The sequence below is a fragment of the Pantherophis guttatus genome, chromosome 8 (genome assembly GCF_059756535.1).
Source record: "Pantherophis guttatus breed Tessera chromosome 8, ASM5975653v1, whole genome shotgun sequence".
NCBI classification, from domain to species: Eukaryota; Metazoa; Chordata; class Lepidosauria; order Squamata; family Colubridae; genus Pantherophis; species Pantherophis guttatus.
In genome coordinates, this window is record NC_142070.1 from 81088023 (window position 1) to 81108360 (window position 20338).

At 49.4% G+C, this 20338-nt stretch overlaps 1 protein-coding gene across 2 annotated transcripts; it reads left to right on the plus strand.

Annotated features, from left to right (window-relative positions):
• The first annotated feature begins 9 nt into the window (after positions 1–9).
• DOK7 (docking protein 7) lies at positions 10–19359 on the plus strand. 2 transcript variants are annotated; one of them, XM_060688868.2, is made up of 10 exons: positions 10–107; positions 218–263; positions 2997–3227; positions 4252–4452; positions 6306–6416; positions 9062–9169; positions 10734–11545; positions 14404–14446; positions 15636–15764; positions 16976–19359. In XM_060688868.2, the coding sequence occupies exons 1-10, from the start codon at positions 54–56 to the stop codon at positions 17128–17130; spliced, it is 1890 nt and encodes a 629-aa protein (XP_060544851.2). In that variant the 5' UTR covers positions 10–53; the 3' UTR covers positions 17131–19359. The 2 variants fall into 2 exon arrangements, with proteins under 2 accessions (XP_060544851.2, XP_087731669.1); XM_087875543.1 differs by lacking the exon at positions 14404–14446 and having other exon boundaries at positions 19–107; positions 14447–15764.
• The last annotated feature ends 979 nt before the right edge of the window (positions 19360–20338 follow it).

The window sequence follows — 20338 nt, forward strand, 5'->3', positions numbered from 1 at the left end:
CTTGCCCCGCCCACGCCCCGCCCCCTAACAGCTGTCGGCAGCCATGCCCGAAGATGACGGACGCGGTGGTGCTGGAGGGGCAGCTGAAGTGGCGGGAGGGGAAGAAGGTGCCCCAGGGAGGGAGGGAGGGGGAGGAACAGGGGAGGGAGGGAGGGTCGGGGGTCCCCCTGGGACGCTGCTAACCCCCCTCCCCTTGTCTCTCTGTCCCCCCCCCCAGTGGAAGAGCCGGTGGCTGGTCCTGCGCAAGCCCTCTCCAGTGGCCGGTGAGTCCCCCTCCCCTGGGCTTTCCTGGTGGCCTCCCATCCCCGAGACCCTCCTCCCCTTCGCCTCCCCCATCCCCACAAGTGAGGCCCCAGGGAGGGGCAGCGGCTGCACCTGTTGGATGCCCCTTTTTCCGCCTGCTTGCCTGGGAGCAGGAGGGGGGGCAAGGATCCCGCTTGGAGGGCATGGGGGCACCCACTGGGGGGGGTAAAACCCAGGAGGAGGGGGTCCCTGGGAGGTCTCCCTGGGATGTGGCTCAAAGGGGAGGGATTCTGCCCCTCGGCCGCCCCACTCCCCAAAGTAAGACCCCAGGCAGCATTGCACTGGGGAGCATGGCAGTGGCTGCACCTGTTGGATGCCCCTTTTTCTGCCCTGGAGCAGGAGGGTGGGCGAGGGTCCCGCTTGGAGGGCAGGGGGGCACCCACTTGGGGTGGGTGGGGGAAACCCAGGAGGAGGGGGTCCCTGGGAGGTCTCCCTGGAGAGGCAGGGATGTGGCTCATAGGGGAGGGATTCTGCCCCTCGGCTGCCCCACTCCCCGAAGGGAGACCCCAGGCGGCATTACATTGGGGAGCGGGGCAGTGACTGCACCTGTTGGATGCCCCTTTTTCTGCCTGGGAGCAGGAGGGTGGGAGAGGGTCCAGCTCGGAGGGCAGGGGGGCACCCATGCAATCCTCATGCCTGGGGGGGGGGAGACAGGGAAAACACAGGAGATTGTGGGGGCTGGGAGGTCGTGGGGGCTGTGCTAGATCTCCCCTCCCCCGAATGTGGCTCAATGGGGTGGGATTCTTCCCCTCCGCTCACTCTGGCCACTTGTCTGGAATGATATGGGATCTCCTGCTTGAGCAGCAGGCTGGACTAGAAGACCTCCAAGGTCCCTTTTGGCTCTGTTATTCTGAATCAGCCCCCCCACTCTCCAGAAATGTTCTGCCACTCAATTAGGGCTTATTTTAGGATGCTTTTTTTTTTTTCATGGATACCAAGTCTTTCAAATGTGAAATTGCAAAGAGGAAGAAGAACATTGAATATTAATCAAGACTCGCGGGTTTCGTTTGCTTCTAAGAAGCTCAGTTATGCTGTTAAGTGTAGAGAACACGAACGAGGCTGCGTGTTTTAATGCATATCCTAACATACCTTTTGTCTACGTGTAATGCAGAAGTGTGGATAACTTTGGGGGGGGGGAGAGAAGCAAGAGAGGTGGGGAGCCTCCGATGGATTTAGGTGGCAGGGCAGGCAGGAATTCCGCAGGAGGGCAGCGCTGGGGTCCCTAGATGATCTGAATGGCTGTGGGGCAGAGGTCAGGCTCTGGGTCTCCTCCTGGAGCAGGGGTCTCCAACCTTGGCAACTTTAAGACTTGTGGACTTCAACTCCCAGAATCCCTCGGCCAGCAAAGCTTTAAGACTTGTGGACTTCAACTCCCAGAATCCCTCAGCCAGCTTTGCCTTAAGACTTGTGGACTTCAATTCCCAGAATTCCTCAGCCAGCAAAGCTTTAAGACTTGTGGACTTCAACTCCCAGAATTCCTCAGCCAGCAAAGCTTTAAAGACTTGTGGACTTCAACTCCCAGAATTCCTCAGCCAGCAAAGCTTTAAAGACTTGTGGACTTCAACTCCCAGAATTCCTCAGCCAGCTTTGCTTTAAGACTTGTGGACTTCAACTCCCAGAATTCCTCAGCCAGCTTTGCTTTAAGACTTGTGGACTTCAACTCCCAGAATCCCTCAGCCAGCAAAGCTTTAAGACTTGTGGACTTCAACTCCCAGAATCCCTCAGCCAGCAAAGCTTTAAGACTTGTGGACTTCAACTCCCAGAATCCCTCGGCCAGCAAAGCTTTAAGACTTGTGGACTTCAACTCCCAGAATTCCTCGGCCAGCAAAGCTTTAAAGACTTGTGGACTTCAACTCCCAGAATCCCTCAGCCAGCAAAGCTTTAAGACTTGTGGACTTCAACTCCCAGAATTCCTCAGCCAGCAAAGCTTTTAAGACTTGTGGACTTCAACTCCCAGAATCCCTCGGCCAGCAAAGCTTTAAGACTTGTGGACTTCAACTCCCAGAATCCCTCGGCCAGCAAAGCTTTAAGACTTGTGGACTTCAACTCCCAGAATCCCTCAGCCAGCTTTGCTTTAAGACTTATGGACTTCAATTCCCAGAATTCCTCAGCCAGCAAAGCTTTAAGACTTGTGGACTTCAACTCCCAGAATCCCTCGGCCAGCAAAGCTTTTAAGACTTGTGGACTTCAACTCCCAGAATTCCTCAGCCAGCAAAGCTTTAAGACTTGTGGACTTCAACTCCCAGAATTCCTCAGCCAGCAAAACTTTAAGACTTGTGGACTTCAACTCCCAGAATTCCTCAGCCAGCTTTGCCTTAAGACTTGTGGACTTCAACTCCCAGAATTCCTCAGCCAGCTTTGCCTTAAGACTTGTGGACTTCAACTCCCAGAATTCCTCAGCCAGCTTTGCCTTAAGACTTGTGGACTTCAACTCCCAGAATTCCTCGGCCAGCAAAGCTTTAAGACTTGTGGACTTCAACTCCCAGAATCCCTCAGCCAGCAAAGCTTTAAGACTTGTGGTCTTCAACTCCCAGAGTTCCTCAGCCAACAAAGGCTGACTGAGGAACTCTGGGAGTTGAAGTCCACAAGTCTTAAAGTTGCCAAGGTTGGAGACCCCTGTCCTGGAGGGTCCAGAATTGGGTTTGAGGGCCGTTCTCTCTTTCTCTCTCTCCCTTTCTCTCTCTCTGTGCCAGACTGTTTGCTCCTCCTGGTGTACAAGGAAAGGTCCGAACGTCTGCGAGGGCTGAAGGAGAGGAGCAGCGTGACCTTGGAGGACATCTGCGGCTTGGACCCCGGGCTCTGCTACGAGGGGCTGACCAACACCCTGGCCATCATCTGCCTCACCCAGGTGGTGATGCTGGGCTTTGAGAGCAAGGAAACCATGCACGTCTGGGATGCACACATCCGCTACAGTTTAGGGGAAGGTAAGGAAGGAAGGAAGGAAGGAAGGAAAGAAGGAAGGAAGGAAGGAAGGAAGGAAGGAAGGAAGGAAAGGAAGGGAGGAAGAAAAGAAGGAAGGAAGGAAGGAAGGAAAGAAGGAAAGGAAGGAAGGAAGAAAAGGAAGGAAGGAAGGAAGGAAGGAAGGAAGGAAGGAAGGAAGGAAGGAAGGAAGGCGGGCAATAGCAATGGCACTTAGACTTATATACCGCTTCATAGTGCTTTACCACCCTCTCTAAGCGGTTTACAGAATCAGCCTCTTGCCCCCAACAATCTGGGTCCTCATTTTACCCACCTCGGAAGGAAGGAAGGTTGAGTCAACCTGAAGGGAGGGAGGGAGGGAGGGAGGAAAGAAGGAAGGAAGGAAGGAAGGAAGGAAGGAAGGAAGGAAGGAAGGAAGGAAGGAAGGAAGGAAAATAACACTAGCAATAGCCCTTAGACATTTGCAGCCCTCTCTAAGCGGTTTACACAATCAACCTATGGCCCCCAACAATCTGGGTCCTCATTTTAGTGACCAACCTTCCTTAGGATGGAAGGCTGAGTCACCCTTGAGCCAGTCAGGATCGAACTGCAGACAGTGGGCAGAGTTAGCCTGCAATACTGCATTCTAACTACTGCACACCATGGATGGATGGATGGATGGATGGATGGATGGATGGATGGGAGGGAGGGAAGGAAGGAAGGAAGAAAGAAAGGAAAATAACACTAGCAATAGCCCTTAGACATTTACAGCCCTCTCTACAGAGTCAGCCTCTTGCCCCCAACAATCTGGGTCCTCATTTTACCTACCTCGGAAAGATGGAAGGCTGAGTCAACCTTGAGCCGGTCAGGATCGAACTCCTGGCAATGGGCAGAGTTAGGCTGCAATACCGCCTTCTGACCACTGCGCCACCCTCCAGATTAGAACGATGCTGTTGGATGCAAAGACGCCAGCTGCCCCAAAGGAAAGTGGGCAGACTAAAAGGCATTTCAATGAGAAGCTGAATTCCTTGGCTTTGTTCCTCCCACCAGTTCACCGGTTTCACGTCGTGGTAGCGCCTGGGACCAAGCTGGAAAGTGGCCCAGCGACTCTTCACTTCTGCAACGACATACTGGTATTGGTGAAGGATGTCCCGCCAGTCATCATGGGACAGTGGAAGCTCTCGGACCTCCGACGCTATGGGGCCGTTCCTAACGGATTTGTTTATGAAGGCGGGACACGATGCGGCTTCTGTGAGTAATTTTTTACTCTTGAGTCTAGGGAAAAAAAACCCAGTGAATCCAACAATCCACGAAAGTTTTTCTGGACTGCTGAGAACTCCTTGCAAGAAATGCGGCAAAGAAAATAATGGGGGTTCATTCTTCCAACTGTCCTAATTCTAGAATGTAACAGTATATAAATATATACAGCAGTGGCCAAAATTGTGGAAACCTTTTGGGGAAAATGTAGTTTCTAAAACTAGCTAATAAATCCCACTTTTTTTTTTTTTTCTGGAGTAGTGCCATGAAATTATATATCCATGGAAAGATAATTTAATCAAGAATGTCATGCAATAACTTTTAGGAAGGATTTTCTGTTAGTGACAGGATAAAGAAGAAAAGTGAAACACGTAGAAAAAATGAGATATACAAAAATGATCATTGTGTCAGTTAATACTTCGTTGGGTAACCTTTAGCATGAATGACGGCCTTACTGTCACTGCGTTATTTTATTTACCAGCTGAGCTCATATTTCTGGACTATCAGACTTTCCATACCTTGCCAAGAATTGTTATCAAAAGCTACTACACATATCCATCCACCCACATTCCTTTCTCACACTCCTTCCTTTGTTCTCTTGCCAGTAAGGTCCGGCTGAGAAATAGCCGGCAAAAGCTATTTCAAAATGTAGCAATTACTTTTCTTAGTTAATGAGGTGTTTTATTTTCTTTATAACAAATAAATGAGTTTTATTAGAAACTTTTCTTCGCGTTTCTTTTCAGAATATTGCGACAAGGAATAAGCCACGATCCATCCTCTAAACCAGGGTGATTTTTCCCAGAGCCAAACATGGGATTAATCAATGCCCTGACACTTACAACGTCTTCCCATGGAGTGAACCAAATCTTTGAGTTCCGCAGCTGTGATAATATGAAAGCAAGATTGAATGATGGCTTCTATTAACTGGGTTTTATCGCAAGTTCTGACTAACCAGTTTCTTTAGTCGGCTGCTCCATAGATTTTCCATTGGGTTAAGAAGATCTGGGCTATTTCCAGTCCATTCCAGCAGTGGAGTAGGATTATCTTGAAACTCCCCCCCAAAAAGTGGTGTTATAAGCCATCAAACCTCCAAAATATACTTTTCCCAAAAGGTTTTCACAATTTTGGCCACTACTGTAAAAGTAACATGGTTTAGAAGTTTTAGAAAAAGATTTAAAAAAACAACAACAACAGTGAATCAAAGAGGTTAGAGAGAAGTAAAGCTTTAAAAAAAAAACATTTTTTTAAAAGCATTTGGATTTTATGGTTAAAACAAGTTATGTTTTTGAGCACAAACGATGTTTTTATTTAGAACTTGTGGGAAACTACAGCTAGTCCTCGACTTAAGGCCATAATGGAGCCCCAAATTTCTGCTGTTCACTGAGACATTTATTAAGTGAGTTTTGCCCTATTTTGCGACCTTTCTTGCCCCGGTTGTTAAGTGAATCACTGCAGTTGTTAAGTGAGTAGCACGGTTGTTAAGCGAATCCGGCTTCCCCTTTGACATGGCTGGTCAGATGGTCGAAAAAGGGGGGGAATCACGTGACATCCCCCCCCCAAGATGCAGCAACCGTCGTAAATACGAGTCAGTGGCCAAGCATCTGATTTTTGATCAGGTGTCTATGGAGATGCTGCAAACGTTGTTACCACGGAAAGCCGTCATAAGTCACTTTTTTTCAGCGCTGGGGTGACTTTGAATGGTCGCTAAACGAACTGTCAAGGTCTCCCTGTAATTGTGATGGAGAATCCTCCAGCTCCCGAAGCAGTCTACCTTTCTTTTCAACAATTCTTTTCGACAAGAAAACACTGAATGGATAGCAAATGTTAACGTTTCGCTCTTTTTTCAGGGGCCGGAGTTTTTTTCCTCTCTTGCACGGAAGGGGAAAAAATCAGCTTTCTCTTCGACTGTATCGTTCACGGCATCTCTCCAACCAGAGGCTTTCGGAGGGCGCTAGCAGGTTAAGACGGGAAAACACCCCCCCCTCACAGGGATGGGGTCAGGGGTGGGCTGCTGGGGGTTCGCAGGGAGAACCTCTAGGTACGATTCTGTGCAGTTCAGACAACCCCCAAATCCCACTCTTAGCTGGCCCTGCCCACACCACCCTGCCCCTCCCAGGACTCCCCACTTTGGATGCAGGTAAGTGCAGGGCGTGCGCGGAGGGTCGGGGAGGGCAAAAAACGGGCCTACTGGAAATTCGTTTCCAGCCTCCAGAGGGCCTCCGGAGCCTGGAGAGGTTGTTTTCGCTCTCCCGGAGGCTCGAGAAAAGCCTCAGGAGCCTGGGGAGGGCAAAAACACTCCCTCCCGCCGTGGTGCAGGAGACTGACTAGGCCACGCCCATCATGGCCACGCCTACCAAGCAACCGGGCAGGGAACCCCTTGCTAGAATTTTTGAAGCCCACCCCTGCATGGGGTGATAAGCAAAGCTGACCCCTCGTCTGACCCTCGTCTACTCTAAATAAACTAAATCCTGATAATTTAGGTATTTAGAAAAAGAAAAACAGAACCCCATTGGATTAAAAGTAAGCTTTGGTAAGGCCATACCTGGAATCCTGCCTCCAGTTTTGGCCGTCACGATGTAAAAAAGATATGGAGACTCCGGAAAGAGTGCAGAGAAGAGCAACAAAGATGATTAGGGGACTTGAGGCTAAAACGTATAAAGAACGGTTGCTGGAACTGGGTATGGCTAGTAGTTTAATGAAAAGAAGATTTCCTGCTTGAGCAGGAGTTAAGACTGGAAGACTTCTAAGCAGGGGGGAAATCCAGCAGGTTCTGGAGAACCGGTAGTGGAAATTTTGAGCAGTTCGGAGAACCGGTAGTGGAAATTTTGAGTAGTTCGGAGAACCGGTAGCGGAAATTTTGAGTAATTCGGAGGACCGGTAGCGGAAATTTTGAGTAGTTCGGAGGACCGGTAGCAGAAATTTTGAGCAGTTCGGAGAACCGGAAGCGGAAATTTTGAGCAGTTCGGAGAACCGGAAGCGGAAATTTTGAGCAGTTCGGAGAACCGGTAGCGGAAATTTTGATCAGTTCACAGAACTGGTAGCGGAAATTTTGAGTAGTTCGGAGGACCGGTAGCGGAAATTTTGAGTAGTTTGGAGAACCGGTAGCGGAAATTTTGAGTAGTTCGGAGAACCGGTAGTGGAAATTTTGAGCAGTTCGGAGAACCGGAAGCGGAAATTTTGAGCAGTTCGGAGAACCGGAAGCGGAAATTTTGAGCAGTTCGGAGAACCGGTAGCAGAAATTTTGAGTAGTTCGGAGAACCGGTAGCGGAAATTTTGAGTAGTTCGGAGAACCGGTAGCGGAAATTTTGATCAGTTCACAGAACTGGTAGCGGAAATTTTGAGTAGTTCGGAGAACTGGCAAATACCACCTCTGGCTGGCCCCAGAGTGGGGAGGGAATGGAGATTTTGCAGTATCCTTCCACTGCCACGCCCACCAAACCACAACATGCCCCCCCAAACCATGCCTACAGAACTGGTAGTAAAAAAATTTGGATTTCATCTTTGCTTCTAAGGTCTAGTTTGATGAAAAGAAGGACTAGGGGTGACATGATAGCAGTGTTCCAATATCTCAGGGGCTGCCCGAAAGAAGAGGGAGTCAAGCTATTCTCCAAAACACCTGAAGGCAGAACAAGAAGCAATGGGTGGAAACTAATCAAGGAGAGAAGCAACTTAGAATTAAGGAGAAATTTCCTGACAGTGAGAACAATTAATCAGTGGAACAACTTGCCTCCAGAAGTTGTGAATGCTCCAACACTGGAAGTTTTTAAGAAGAGATTGGACAACCATTTGTCTGAAATGCTATAAGTTTCCCTGCCTAAGCAGGAGGTTGGACTAGAAGACCTCCAAGGTCCCTTCCAACTCTGTTATTCTACTCTACTCTACTCTACTCTACTCTACTCTACTCTACTCTACTCTACTCTACTCTACTCTACTCTACTCCTATCCTATCCTATCCTATCCTATCCTATCCTATCCTATCCTATCCTATCCTATCCTATCCTATCCTATCCTATTCTAAAAATGTCCATAACCCTGGCGTTTAAGACAGAGTTTCCCAACCTTTCCGGGTTTGTCGACCGACGGGGAAGGTGGGGTGGAGAGAGGGGATGCCTCCCCACAAGTAGTCGGCAAGCTCGTGCGCAGTGTAGCTCCATTTGTGGCAGCACGCAGACCTGCTCTTTCTGGGGCCCGGTGGTGAATGGCTCGGGGATTGGGGACCTCTGGGATAAGAGCGAAATGTCACCCTACTTTCTTTTGTGATGCACTGTTAATTTCATTCAGCAAGCTTGGTCTTGGTGCCCTGGCTATCCTGGGATCAGCCAGAGCTGAGCTGGACTTGCCAGGCCAGGGGTCTCTGACCTTGGCAGCTTTAAAACTTGTGGACTTCAACTCCCAGAATTCATCAGCCAGCTTTGCTTTAAGACTTGTGGACTTCAACTCCCAGAATTCATCAGCCAGCTTCAACTCTGGGAGTTGAAGTCCACAACTCTTAAAGTTGCCAAGGTTGGAGACCCTTGTGCCAAGCTGTCCTTCAAATGTTCATTAGAATTAATCTCAGCCTGTCTCATTGACCTCTCTATCTCTACCCCTCCCTTTCTCGAAGACCCCAGTGCGAGTCCCGCCTGCACGGAAGAAAGGGTGGCCTACGAGGCTTCGAAGCTGGAGAAGCGCCTCAGCCTGCTCTCCCACAGCGGCTGCCACGGCAGCGGAGGTAACGTCTCTCGCCCAGCCCTTCCTTCCTTCTCCGTCCCAGGAATTTGCTCCACAGCTGAGCCGGAGAACCGAACCGCTTCGCCACTTTGGTTCCTTTCAGGGCCCGTGGGAGGGGGCGAGGAGAATGAAGCTGGGCTTTAGATGCGAGGGTGGGCCCCAGAGGTGGTGTTCAGCCGGTTCGCACCGGTTCGGGTGAACCGATTGCAGTGATCACGGGTGGTGCTATTTAGGCACATTTTCGAAACCGGGCACATGCACGGAAGGCTGGGTGCATTCGCGGACAGCGCACGTGGTGAATCGGTGGTAAAGGTAAGTGAAACCACCCCTGGACAAGCTCCCTTGTCTGCTGGTTTCTGCACAGTCGGTGCCAAATTCCGGGTCTGAAAAAAAATATTCTTTGCCCAATTTAATAAAAGGTAGTTGCTGAGTCCGGGGAGAGGAGAATGGACAAAAGTGAACAGGACAGGCTTTCTGCAAAAGTAGCCATAGAAACAACAGAGAGATAACAGAGTCCGGTCACTCCATCCATGCCCAGCTAATCTTTAAAGCGCCACCGGATTTAAGTTCTTCTTCTCTGCAAGGATGGGACGGAGTTTGGGCTGCGCCACCGAGTAGAAGCGGGAAGGAGCCAGGTTCCAAAATATAAGTAGAGTGTCACCGGTCTTCCTGCCATATTTATCTTCTGGGACAGATTTGCATTGCAGGTGACTTAATCGGCCTGTCCCAGGTGTTGCCAGATGCTGGCGCAACCCCATCGGATTCTAGTTCGTAGGAGGAGGAGAAGGAGGAATTGAAACCCTGGGACTGTCTATCAGGGATGGCACATTTCCCCTGGAATGCTTGGGGCTGAGAACGCTGTTGTCCCAGGCCTCTCAGGCATTGGGGGAAGTGGTCGACCAGATAGGGAGCTGCCTGCCCACACAGACACGGGGTGAGGGGGGTGGGGGTGGGGAGGATGGACTGCAGAAAGTGGGTGGGGATGAAGGACAGCTGCCTCCTCCACTTGATCCGAGGGCACAGAGGGTAGAGCGGAGGCAAGCTCAGAGGAGGTCTGCGGAGGCTGCCGGTGAGGAGGCCACCCCGTTCCTCCTCACAAAGGCTGGGGTTGACTTAAACAGAGGCCCGGTGTGGGGGTAGAGGTGCTTATTTTTGTCAGAAGTAATTGTATGTTTTTGGCATGCACTCCCCCCCACCCCACCCGACCTTAGAAAAAAAACCTGCTTTGGATCATGTTTGGTGTGGGGACCTTGACTCTCGGATCTTTCCCTCCCTCGATCTTGCATCTTGCCTTTGGACTTCCTCTCTGTCTTCGTGAATTGGTTTCGTTGCTTCCTGGGTTTTGTTTGTGGGTGGCTGCCTTCAGGGAAGTTTGGGGTAGAGCCTTCACGGCCGTTGGAAGGCTGTTTGTTGTGGAATTGAATGGTGCAAAAAAAAAAGAGCCTCTATCTAGGCTACCTGGGTGATAATGGATGCTGCCCTGCCTGGCTAGGATTAGTGGCATCCCTCTCTGCTCCCACATGGCTTCCACTGTTTAATCCTGTGTCTCTTCTTCCTTCAACCAGGGGATGACCGCAGCTTGTCCAGTGCATCCTCGGACACCAGCCACTCCGATGCCAGCATTGGGAGCAGACTGACTCTCTGGCCCGAGCAGTCATCCGCCGGCACTTCCCAGGAGTCTCGTGGACCGGTGGCGGCGGCGGCGGCAACAGCAGCAGAGAAGCTGCAGTCAGACGGAGCCCACGGGGCCAGCAAGCTTCCCCCCGGCCTCCTGCGCTCCAGGCAGCTCCAAGAAATTGGCCGCCAGAGTTCCTCCGACAGCGGGATAGCGACCGGAAGCCACTCTTCTTATTCGGGAAGCTTCTCTTCCTACGCGGGGAGCCTGGACATTTGCCATGGGGATGAGTTTGGGTCCCTGCTGAGCCTCTCGCTCAGCTTCCCTTCCGACCGGAATGTTTGCAGTTGCCTGTCGGGGGAGCCAGGGAGAAGTCCCGGGTCGGAGTACCAGGCCCCCAGCTGGCTCCGGCACACCTACGATACACCCCGAAGTTTGTTTGCAGCATCTACGACAGGTCCAGACGCCGGCCTGTCCAAGACCCAGAGCTCCAAAGGGGATGTGAAACGGCCGGCCCCACATCTGGAGAGAGATGCCGCTTCCAGGCCAAGCTTGGAAAAGGACTCGCAAGTCGCCTTCCCGCCGGGTAGCACCAAAGGCTCCTTCCCGGAGACACAGCTCAGGCAGCCGGTTCAGGGCCAGGATTGGAGAGGGCCCGAGGTTGCTCCGTGCATCTCTAGCAGTTCGTGTGAACTGTGCAGCTCCCCTTCCGAGGCGAAGCCGGCTCTCTTCCCATCTTGCCCAGTCTGTGGTGGGATACAGGTAAACCGTAACTGGCAGCTCATCCTTATTTTGCTTTGAATCTCTCCACGGAACCGGTCCCTGTTGCCCAAAACATTGGGGGCTGCTGTTTTAAAATACCTTTGTACCCTCTAGACCAGAGGTGTCAAACTCAATTTCATTGAGGGCAGCATAAGGGTTCCTTCCTTCCTTCCTTCCTTCCTTCCTTCCTTCCTTCCTTCCTTCCTTCCTTCCTTCCTTCCTTCCTTCCTTCTTTTTCCTTCCCTCTTCATTCTCCTCTTTCATTATATTTCCTTCCTTCCTTCCCTCCCTCCCTCTTTCCATCCTTTTCCTTCCTTCTGTCCTTCCTTCCTTCCTTCCTTTTCCTTCCCTCTTCATTCTCCTTCCTTCTTCCTTCTCCTCTTTCCTTATTTTTTCCTTCCTTCCTTCCTTCCTTTTCTTCTTTTTCCATCCCTCTTCATTCTTCTTTCTTCTTCCTTCTCTTTCCTTATTTTTTCCTTCCTTCCTTCCTTCCTTCCTTTTCTTCTTTTTCCTTCCCTCTTCATTCTCCTTTCTTCTTCCTTCTCCTCTTTCCTTATTTTTCCTTCCTTCCTTTTCTTCCTTTTCCTTCCCTCTTCCTTCTCCTTTCTTCTTCCTTCTCCTCTTTCCTTATTTTTTTCCTTCCTTGCTCTCTTCCCATCTTCCCTTCTTTTTCGTTGTCTTTCCTCTTTCCCTTTCTCCTTTCCTTTTCCTTCCTACCATGCTCAAATGCAAAAGTGGAAACATTTCTCCTTTTGTTTCGTTTTTAGTTTGTTTTGCTAGCCCTCTGCCGGCAAAAACAGAATCCGGGAGGGCTGTGCGGGGCCCCTCCCGGCCCCATTTTCGGCCGCGATGACCTGCAGCCCTCTGCCGGTGAAAATGGAGCTTGCACGTGCCCCCCTCCCAGTTCTGTTTTAGCTGGCAGAGGTACTGCGGGCTGGTCCTTTGCTGTTTCCAGGGGGGGCCCCCACGGCCCAGATCCGCTCCCCTGGGCCTTGAGTTTGTCATCCCGCTCTAGACAGTTTTTCTGGTGTCGTACGCCAAGTGTGCATCATTTTATAAAAATTCTTTTTAAGATTATAACGGAGTAAATAGACAGAAGGGGAATATTTGTAGCTCAGGGTTAAACTGTGGGCTCCTGGATGCTCTCTGAGCTGGGTTGCTTCCTTGCAAGACGTTTCCTGACCCAACTAGGTAACGTCATCAATGCTAGAAGGGACAAGAGTTTATATGCAAGTGGCTCTCTCCATCAGTGTTGGTGGCAGTGTTTTAGGTTGGTTCCTTGATTAAGTTGTGGTTTACCGGAAAAGGAAATTGGCAGTATCGTTGTTCAGAGTCTCTCGCGCCCTCATGCCCTCTCGTCTGGACTACTGCAGAGGTCTCTACAGGGAGCTGCCCTTGAAGAACATTTGAAAGCTTCAACTGGTGCAGAACGAGGCTGCACGAGTGGTAAAGAATGTCAGATACTGGGTCCGTGTAACACCACGGAGCTGCATTTGTGGGTGCTGCTTACCACGTTTAAAGCTTTCCTGGCAGTTTTTTTTTTTTTTTTACCTTTTTAAACCTTTTTAATGTGTTTCTATAGAGATAACAGGTAGTTCTCGACTTACGGCCACAATTGAGCCGCAACTTTGGGTCGCTAAGTGAGGGATTTTGTTAAGCGAGCCTTGCCCCCATTGTATGACTTTTCTCGCCACATTTGTTAAGCGAATCCCCCGACGTTGTTAAACGAGTCACACAGTGGTTCGGCGAATCTGACTTCCCCGCGGACTTTTCTTCTTAGAAAGTCGCAAAAGGGGGATCGCGTGACCCCCCTTCCCTCCCCACCGGGGACACCGCAAGCCATCATAAATGTGAGTCAGCTGTCCAGTATCTGAATGTCAATCATGTCGCCCTGAGCCGCCCTGAGTCTTCGGAGAGGGGCGGCATATAAATTGAATTAATTAAATTAAATTAAATTAAATGTCAGCACCTGGGGCTTGCTGCAGCGGTCGTAAGTGTGAAAAATGGTCACGAGTCCATTTTTTCAATGCTGTGTAACTTTGAACGGTCACTGAGTGTTCACCGTTTTAAGTCGAGGACTACCTGTATTTTAAGAGATCAAGAGAAAGTAGTTCATTTTAGTGCTCCTACTGTGTTTCTCCAAAAATAAGACCCTGTCTTATATTTTTTTGAACCCCGAAATAAGCGCTCGGCCTTATTTTCGGGGAGGTCTTATTATTTTGGGGTACATGGAGTAAGATGGGGCTCCTCTTGCCGTCTTACCTGATTTCCAGCTCTGCGTTGAAATATTTTTGGGGAGGGCTTATTATTGAGCCGAGGTGGCGCAGTGGTTAGGGTGCAGTACTGCAGCTACTTCAGCTGACTGCTAGTTCAGCAGATCAGCGGATCAAATCTCACCGGCTCAAGGTTGACTCAGCCTTCCATCCTTCCGAGGTGGGTAAAATGAGGACCCAGATTGTTGGGGGCAATATGCTATTTAGTATACTGTCTTTCGTGTAAGCTGCCCAGAGTCCTCGGAGAGTTGGCGGCATAGAAATATGAATAATAAAAAATAAAATAATAAAAAATAAAAAATTTTGGGGTACGTGGAGCAAGACATGGGCTCCTCTTGCTGTCTTACATAATTTCCAGCTCTGTCTCCCTAACCCTAACCAGAGGAAATGGCAGAGGAAATGCGTTTAAATATTTTCGGGGAGGGCTTATTTTCAGGGAGGGCTTATTTTCGGAGGAGGGTTTATTTTAGTGGGAGGGCTTACTATCGGGGGATGGCTTATTTTCGGGGAAACACGGTAGTTTTGAAAGAAGCGTATTTTAATACAACCTATTCTCTCTACGTGTGTGTTTGTGTGTTTTTAAAGGAGACTTCAATTTTATCATCTCAAATGTTCGCACCCAATCTAGGTAAGAGCCACGGATGGATTTGAATTTCCCACGCCACTCATGTCCGAAGATAAAAGTTTCCCATTCTAGTTCTGATTGTTCACCCCTCCAGACGTATCCAGTTAAGTGATTGTCGTGTAAAAGTTTATTGTCGCCCTTGCAAGGTTGCCTAGTCAGGAGTGCCATCCTTATCTTGATTGCGAAGTTACACAAAGGACATTTTGTAGTTTCTCAAGCAAGACGCAAAGAGAAAATACCTATTGTGAACTCCGGGTAGGCATCAGGAAGGGCATCCGGCCAGTAAATGCTCACTCCACCCAGTGGCCCTGACCCCACTCTGAATTACGAGACTACAGGGTCGTAAAAAGAAAAAAACACACACAAAGGAAATTTTGTAGTTTCACTCTCTCAGGGCGGAAAGGAAAAATATCTATTGCAAACTCCATGTAGGTGTTAGGAAGGGCATCCAGCCAGTAAATGCTCAGTCGCTCTGACCCCACCCCGAATTAAGGGACTACAGGGTATAAAAAGAAAAAAAAAAAAGGAAATTTCATAGTTTCTCTCTCATGGCACAAAGAGAAAATATTTACTGTGAACTCCATATAGGAGTCAGGAAGGGCATCCAGCCAGTAAATGCTCACTCCACCCAATGGCCCTGACCCCACTCTGAATTACGAGACTACAGGGTCGTAAAACGAAAAAAAACACACACACACAGGAAATTTCGTACTTTCTCAAGGTGGAAAGAGAACATACCTACTGTGAACTCCATGTAGGCGCCAGGAAGGGCATCCAGCCAGTAAATACTCAGCTCCAGTCAATCGCCCTGACCCCACCCCGAATTAAGGGACTACAGGGGCATAAAAAGAAAAAACCCGGAAATTTCATAGTTTCTCTCTCAGGTCACAAAGAAAAAATATCTACTGTGAACTCCACGTAGGTGTCAGGAAGGGCACCTGGCCAGTAAATGCTCAGCTCTAGTCATTTACACTGATTTAAGGGACTACAGGACTGTAAAAAAAACACACACACAAAGGAAATTTGGCTAGTCTGAGAATACATCTCTTCCCACTCCCACCTTTACAGAGCTAAACCCTAGGGAGGGTCCCATGTGAGACATAAGCCATGCCCGCATTCCTTCTGCAGGCTCGGCTTCCTCCCGCTTCCAAGGTCATCCCCACAGACTTCGCATTCTGTTTTGTTTCTGCAGAACCGTCCCTTTCGGAGCAATTGCACGGCGAAATGGCAACTTACGTGAATATCCCCACGAGCCCCACAGCAAAGAAGCAACTCCATTACATGGAGGTGGAGCTTCAGGAAGCCAGCGGGAGCGTTCGAGGTAAGAATCTCCAAAAATGGCCAACCAGGCAAGAGTATACGTTTTTCACGACGTTCTGAGCTACGCTAAGAATCACAATAAGCCTTTGGAATATAAAAGCTTCTCTCCTCGTCCCTCCCTCCCGAATTTGGCTGAATAGCCATGGTTGCAGGCAGTCCTCGACTTACGACCAGAATGAGTGCCCACAATTTACGTCGCTAAGTGAGACATTTGTTAAGCGAGGGGTTTTTTTTAATGACTTTTCTTGCCACTTGTTCAGGGAATACCTGCAGTTGTTAAATTAATGCCACATGGTTGTTAAGTGAAGCTGTCTCCCCCCATTGAGGAAGGTCCCAAAAGGGGATGATACGGCCCTGAGACATTGCTTCCGTCATAAATGTGAGTCAGTCACCAAGGTCCTGAATTTTAATCACATGACCATGGGGACACAGCAACGGTCATCAGTGTGACAAATGGTCATTGCAGTGTCGCCATAACTTCAAATAGTCACTAAATGAAGTGTTGTAAGTTCGTCGCAAAATTCACTTAACAACTATCTCACTGAGCAATGGAAATTTGGGGCTCAATTCTGGTCGTAAATCGAGGACTACCTGTATAACCTGAAGGGAGGCATCCAGGCAATCTTAGAGGAGTCTTCCTGCGGGGGCAGGAAAGGAGATAGGCTTCCCAGAAGAGCCAAGCTCAGGTAGTCCTCAACTTATGACCGCAATTGAGCCCAAAATTTTGGTCGCTAAGTGAGACATTCGTTAAGTGAGTTTTTGCCCCGTTTCACCACCTGTCTTGCCACTGTTTTTTCCGTGAATCACTTCAGTTGATATTTTAGTAATTCACTTGTTAAGTGAATTCGGCTTCGGCACTGACTTTGCTTACCAGAAGGTCGCAAAGAGTGATCACTGCAACCGTCATAAGTATGAGTCCGTTGCCAAGCGACCGAATTGTGATCGCGTGGCCACGGGGATGCTGCAACGGTCCTTAAGTGTGAAAAACGGCCGTCAGTCACTGGTTTCAGTGCCGTTGTAAACTTTGAATGGTCACTAAATGAAACATCGTAAGTCGAGGACTGCCTGGGTTCGCTCTCCTAAGCTTCCAGAGATCCAGAACGGGGGGTGGGGGGAGGAGGGGGTGGCTTATCGGTCCTTGTGTAAAATTGATATTCCCGCTCTGCGCTTGTGGGATACGCTGCGTGGCCAACGCAATGCTTTCACACCCAGGCGGCGACACCACAAAATACGCCCAGATTGACATCACCGCCACGGAAACGGCCCATAAGGTGGGCACCCAGCACGCCCACTTTCGAGAAGAGCGTCTGCAGGAACTGGAGCAGCAGCAGCAGAAAAAAGACGACGGCCCTCCCGGTTCTTCCTAAGGGGGCAGAAATTCGCCACCTGCCCACCTGCGCTCGCCCTCCTAAACGCCATCCCTGCACTCCGGTCTGGACCAGATTCATTCCAATGGACTCAATTTCCAGCAGGAAAACCGGCAGCACGGCTGACGGGTGCGCCAAAGCCACTCGTCGCAACCGTGTGTGCAGATTCTCCGTCATCCGCCTCGTGGTTTGTCCCAAAGCGGGTTTTTTTTTCCCCAAGAGGCAACTGGACTTTCTTTGAAGACGTTTCGCTTCTCATCCCAGAAACTTCTTCAGCTCCGACTGGACGGCGGAGAATGGTGGATACTCCTTGCAGACTAGCTGGTCATTTGCATCCCTTTTTTAGAGGGCCGTTGAGGCCACTTGGAGCTTTGTCTGTGTCCTCGGGGTCCTTTTTCAAGAGGCAGTTGGACTTTCTGATTTTTCTCGGAAGACGTTTCGCTTCTCATCCCTGAAGCTTCTTCAGCTCCGATTGGAAGGCGGGGATTGCAGAGAGCTGGTTATTTGCATCCTTTTAGAGAGCTGTTGAGGCCACTTGGAGTTTTGTTTATCTGTGTCCAAAGCATCATCTGAATAGTTAAAATGGGTGTGGAGACAGGGGTGAAATTCAGCAGGTTCTGGAGAACTGGTAGCGGAAATTTTGAGCAGTTCGGAGAACCGGCAAATGCCACCTCTAGCTGCTCCCACAGTGGGGTGCGAATGGAGATTTTGCAGTATCCTTCTTTTCCTGCCACGCCCGCCACACCACACCCAACAAGCCACACCACGCCCAACAAGCCACGCCCACAGAACCGGTAGTAAAAAAAATTCGGATTTCACCACTGGTGTGGAGCCTTCTTGGAACTGCTGAAAGGACCATGTCATAGATTGGAGATAGATAATGTCGTAACCCTCCCCCTCTGATAAGGGAGGGCTGTTCGGTTTTGATACAGGTGGCCTCTTTGACCCTCTCTTCCAAACCAGCAGTCCTCTCTGTTGAAAAAAAAAAAATGTGGATCTTGGCACACGAGGCATTACATACCAAAAACGGTGAAATCGAGGCATTTCAAGTCCGAGAAAAGTAACTAGAACGAAATATGCAAGAAACGCAACTCTGTACAGTGTACGCATTGATCCGATTGCTTTTGTTAAGAGCCGAAATGGCTTTGGTTTGTTGTTGTTATTATTATTATTATTATTATTATTTTTCAAAAAGCAGAAGGACACGTCTACGTGATTAGGATTGGGACGAGGAGCGAGCAGCATGAAACAAAACCGACTTTTAATTTTGCCTTCTTGTTGTTACTGGGCGCTTCTGGCTGGGATGCAGGCGTGTCCTTCCTCTTTGTAGAAAGCAGGGGTCTCCAAACTTGGTAACTTTTAAGACCTGTGGACTTCCGCTCCATGCTGGCTGAGGAATTCTGGGAGTCGAAGTCCCACGAGTCTTAAAATGGCCACGTTTGGGGACCCCTGTTGTAGAGTAACTGGTGTTTCCAGAAAATTTTTGGAAAGTGGACGGTTTTGGTGGATTCTGCATTCCCGGGAAATGCATCTCCCACGCAGATCAGGAAGGTGGGGGGAACTTTTTCCTCTTTTTTTGCTTGGATCAAAGGCTGCTGGTGTGCAGAAAGAGACCACTTCCACTCCCGCTTGCACCCCCAGCCAAAGCAACTGGTTTTTATTATTTATTATTTATCTGTATGTAGCTGTCCTTCCAGGCTTCCCCGGTGTCCATAATGACGGTTGCAATTATTACTATTTTATAGGTACGTGCATTGATCTGCATGTCCAGCACAGCTACCATGTTTCCCTGAAAATAAGCCCTCCCCTGAAAATAAGCCCTCCCCTGAAAATGAGATCTCCCCCAAAAATAAGACCTGCTCTGAAAATAAGCCCTCCCCCGAAAATAAGACCTGCCCTGACAATAAGACCTCCCCCGGAAATAAGACTTCCCCTGAAAATAAGACCTTTTGTCAGCGCCTTAGCGCTGGCATAGAGAGGAGAGAGATAAGCTCTGAACTTTTGCCTGCTAAATCCCTTTGAAGCCGGGTTGTCGTGGAAATGAGGAGGGGGGAGACATTCCTGGGAAATGACGAGACAAGAAGTCTGGAGAATGACTTGGAAGATAGCCAATGAGAAGTAGAGATTTGGGGATCGGAAAGGGAGGGATTGGGGGGCAAAAGGTCAGTCTTGTCCGCATCGAGTCATGATCCAGTTGCTGTGCTCAATTAAAGAAAAGATTTCCTTAAAGATTGGCAGTTTGGAAATTCATTTACTTTGAGATAGCATCGAAGTCTGACACGTTTCCTGAAAATAAGACCTCCCTGGAAATAAGACCTCCCCTGAAAATAAGACCGCCCCCCCGAAAAATAAGACGTCCCCTGAAAACAAGACCTCCCCTGGAAATAAGACTTCCTGAGAATAAGACCTCCCCTGAAAATAAGACTTTTCCTGAAAATAAGTCCTCCCCTGAAAATAAGACCTCCCTGGAAATAAGACCCCCCTGAAAATAAGACCTCCCCTGAAAATAAGACCTTCCCCGAAAATAAGACCTCCCCCGAAAATAAGATCTCCCCCGAAAATAAGACCTCCTCTGCGGGGTCTCCTCATGCGTAGCTGGTCCCCGCCATTTCCTCTGGTTAGGGTTAGGGAGACAGAGCGGGAAATCAGGTAAGACGGCAGGAGGAGCCCCGCCTTGCTCCATGCGCCCCAAAGTAATACCTCCCCGAAAATAAGGCCAAGCGCTTATTTCGGGATTATTTTGGGGGAAACACAGTAGTATCAGGGAGGTGTCGTTGAAAATCCCCAGGAAACCACTCGGGGGTCTTCCATTGACCTGCCCCTCCCTTGCCATCAGTCACCTTCTGCCCTTTTCCCTATTATGTCATCTCACCTGCTCCCATCCATCTGGGTAGCCTTCTCAGTCTCTCGCAGGTGGCCATCCCTGCCCTGCACATTTAGGGGGGACTACAAGGTACAAGCAAGTGAGCATAACGGTGCCACTCAAATTCCGCCTCTTTTCTATGCACCTAAAAATATCAGATGGAGGTTTTGGTCACATCGCAATAGCATTTATATTGTGCTTTTAGTATATCCCGCTTCATAGTGCTTTACTGGCCCTCTCTAAGCGGTTTACAGAGTCAGCCTCTTGCCCCCCAACAATCTGGGTCCTCATTTTCCCGATCTGGAAAGGACGGAAGGTTGAATCAACCTTGAACCGGTCAGGATT

What these genes read in the sequence shown, in the direction of transcription:
- DOK7 (XM_060688868.2), top strand. Translation starts at nt 54, where the DNA reads ATGACGGACGCGGTGGTGCTGGAGGGGCAGCTGAAGTGGCGGGAGGGG. An exon ending in AGTGGCGGGAGGGGAAGAAG is followed by an intron (nt 108 to 217) that starts GTGCCCCAGGGA and finishes CCCCCCCCCCAG; the next exon opens with TGGAAGAGCCGGTGGCTGGT. An exon ending in CAAGCCCTCTCCAGTGGCCG is followed by an intron (nt 264 to 2,996) that starts GTGAGTCCCCCT and finishes TCTCTGTGCCAG; the next exon opens with ACTGTTTGCTCCTCCTGGTG.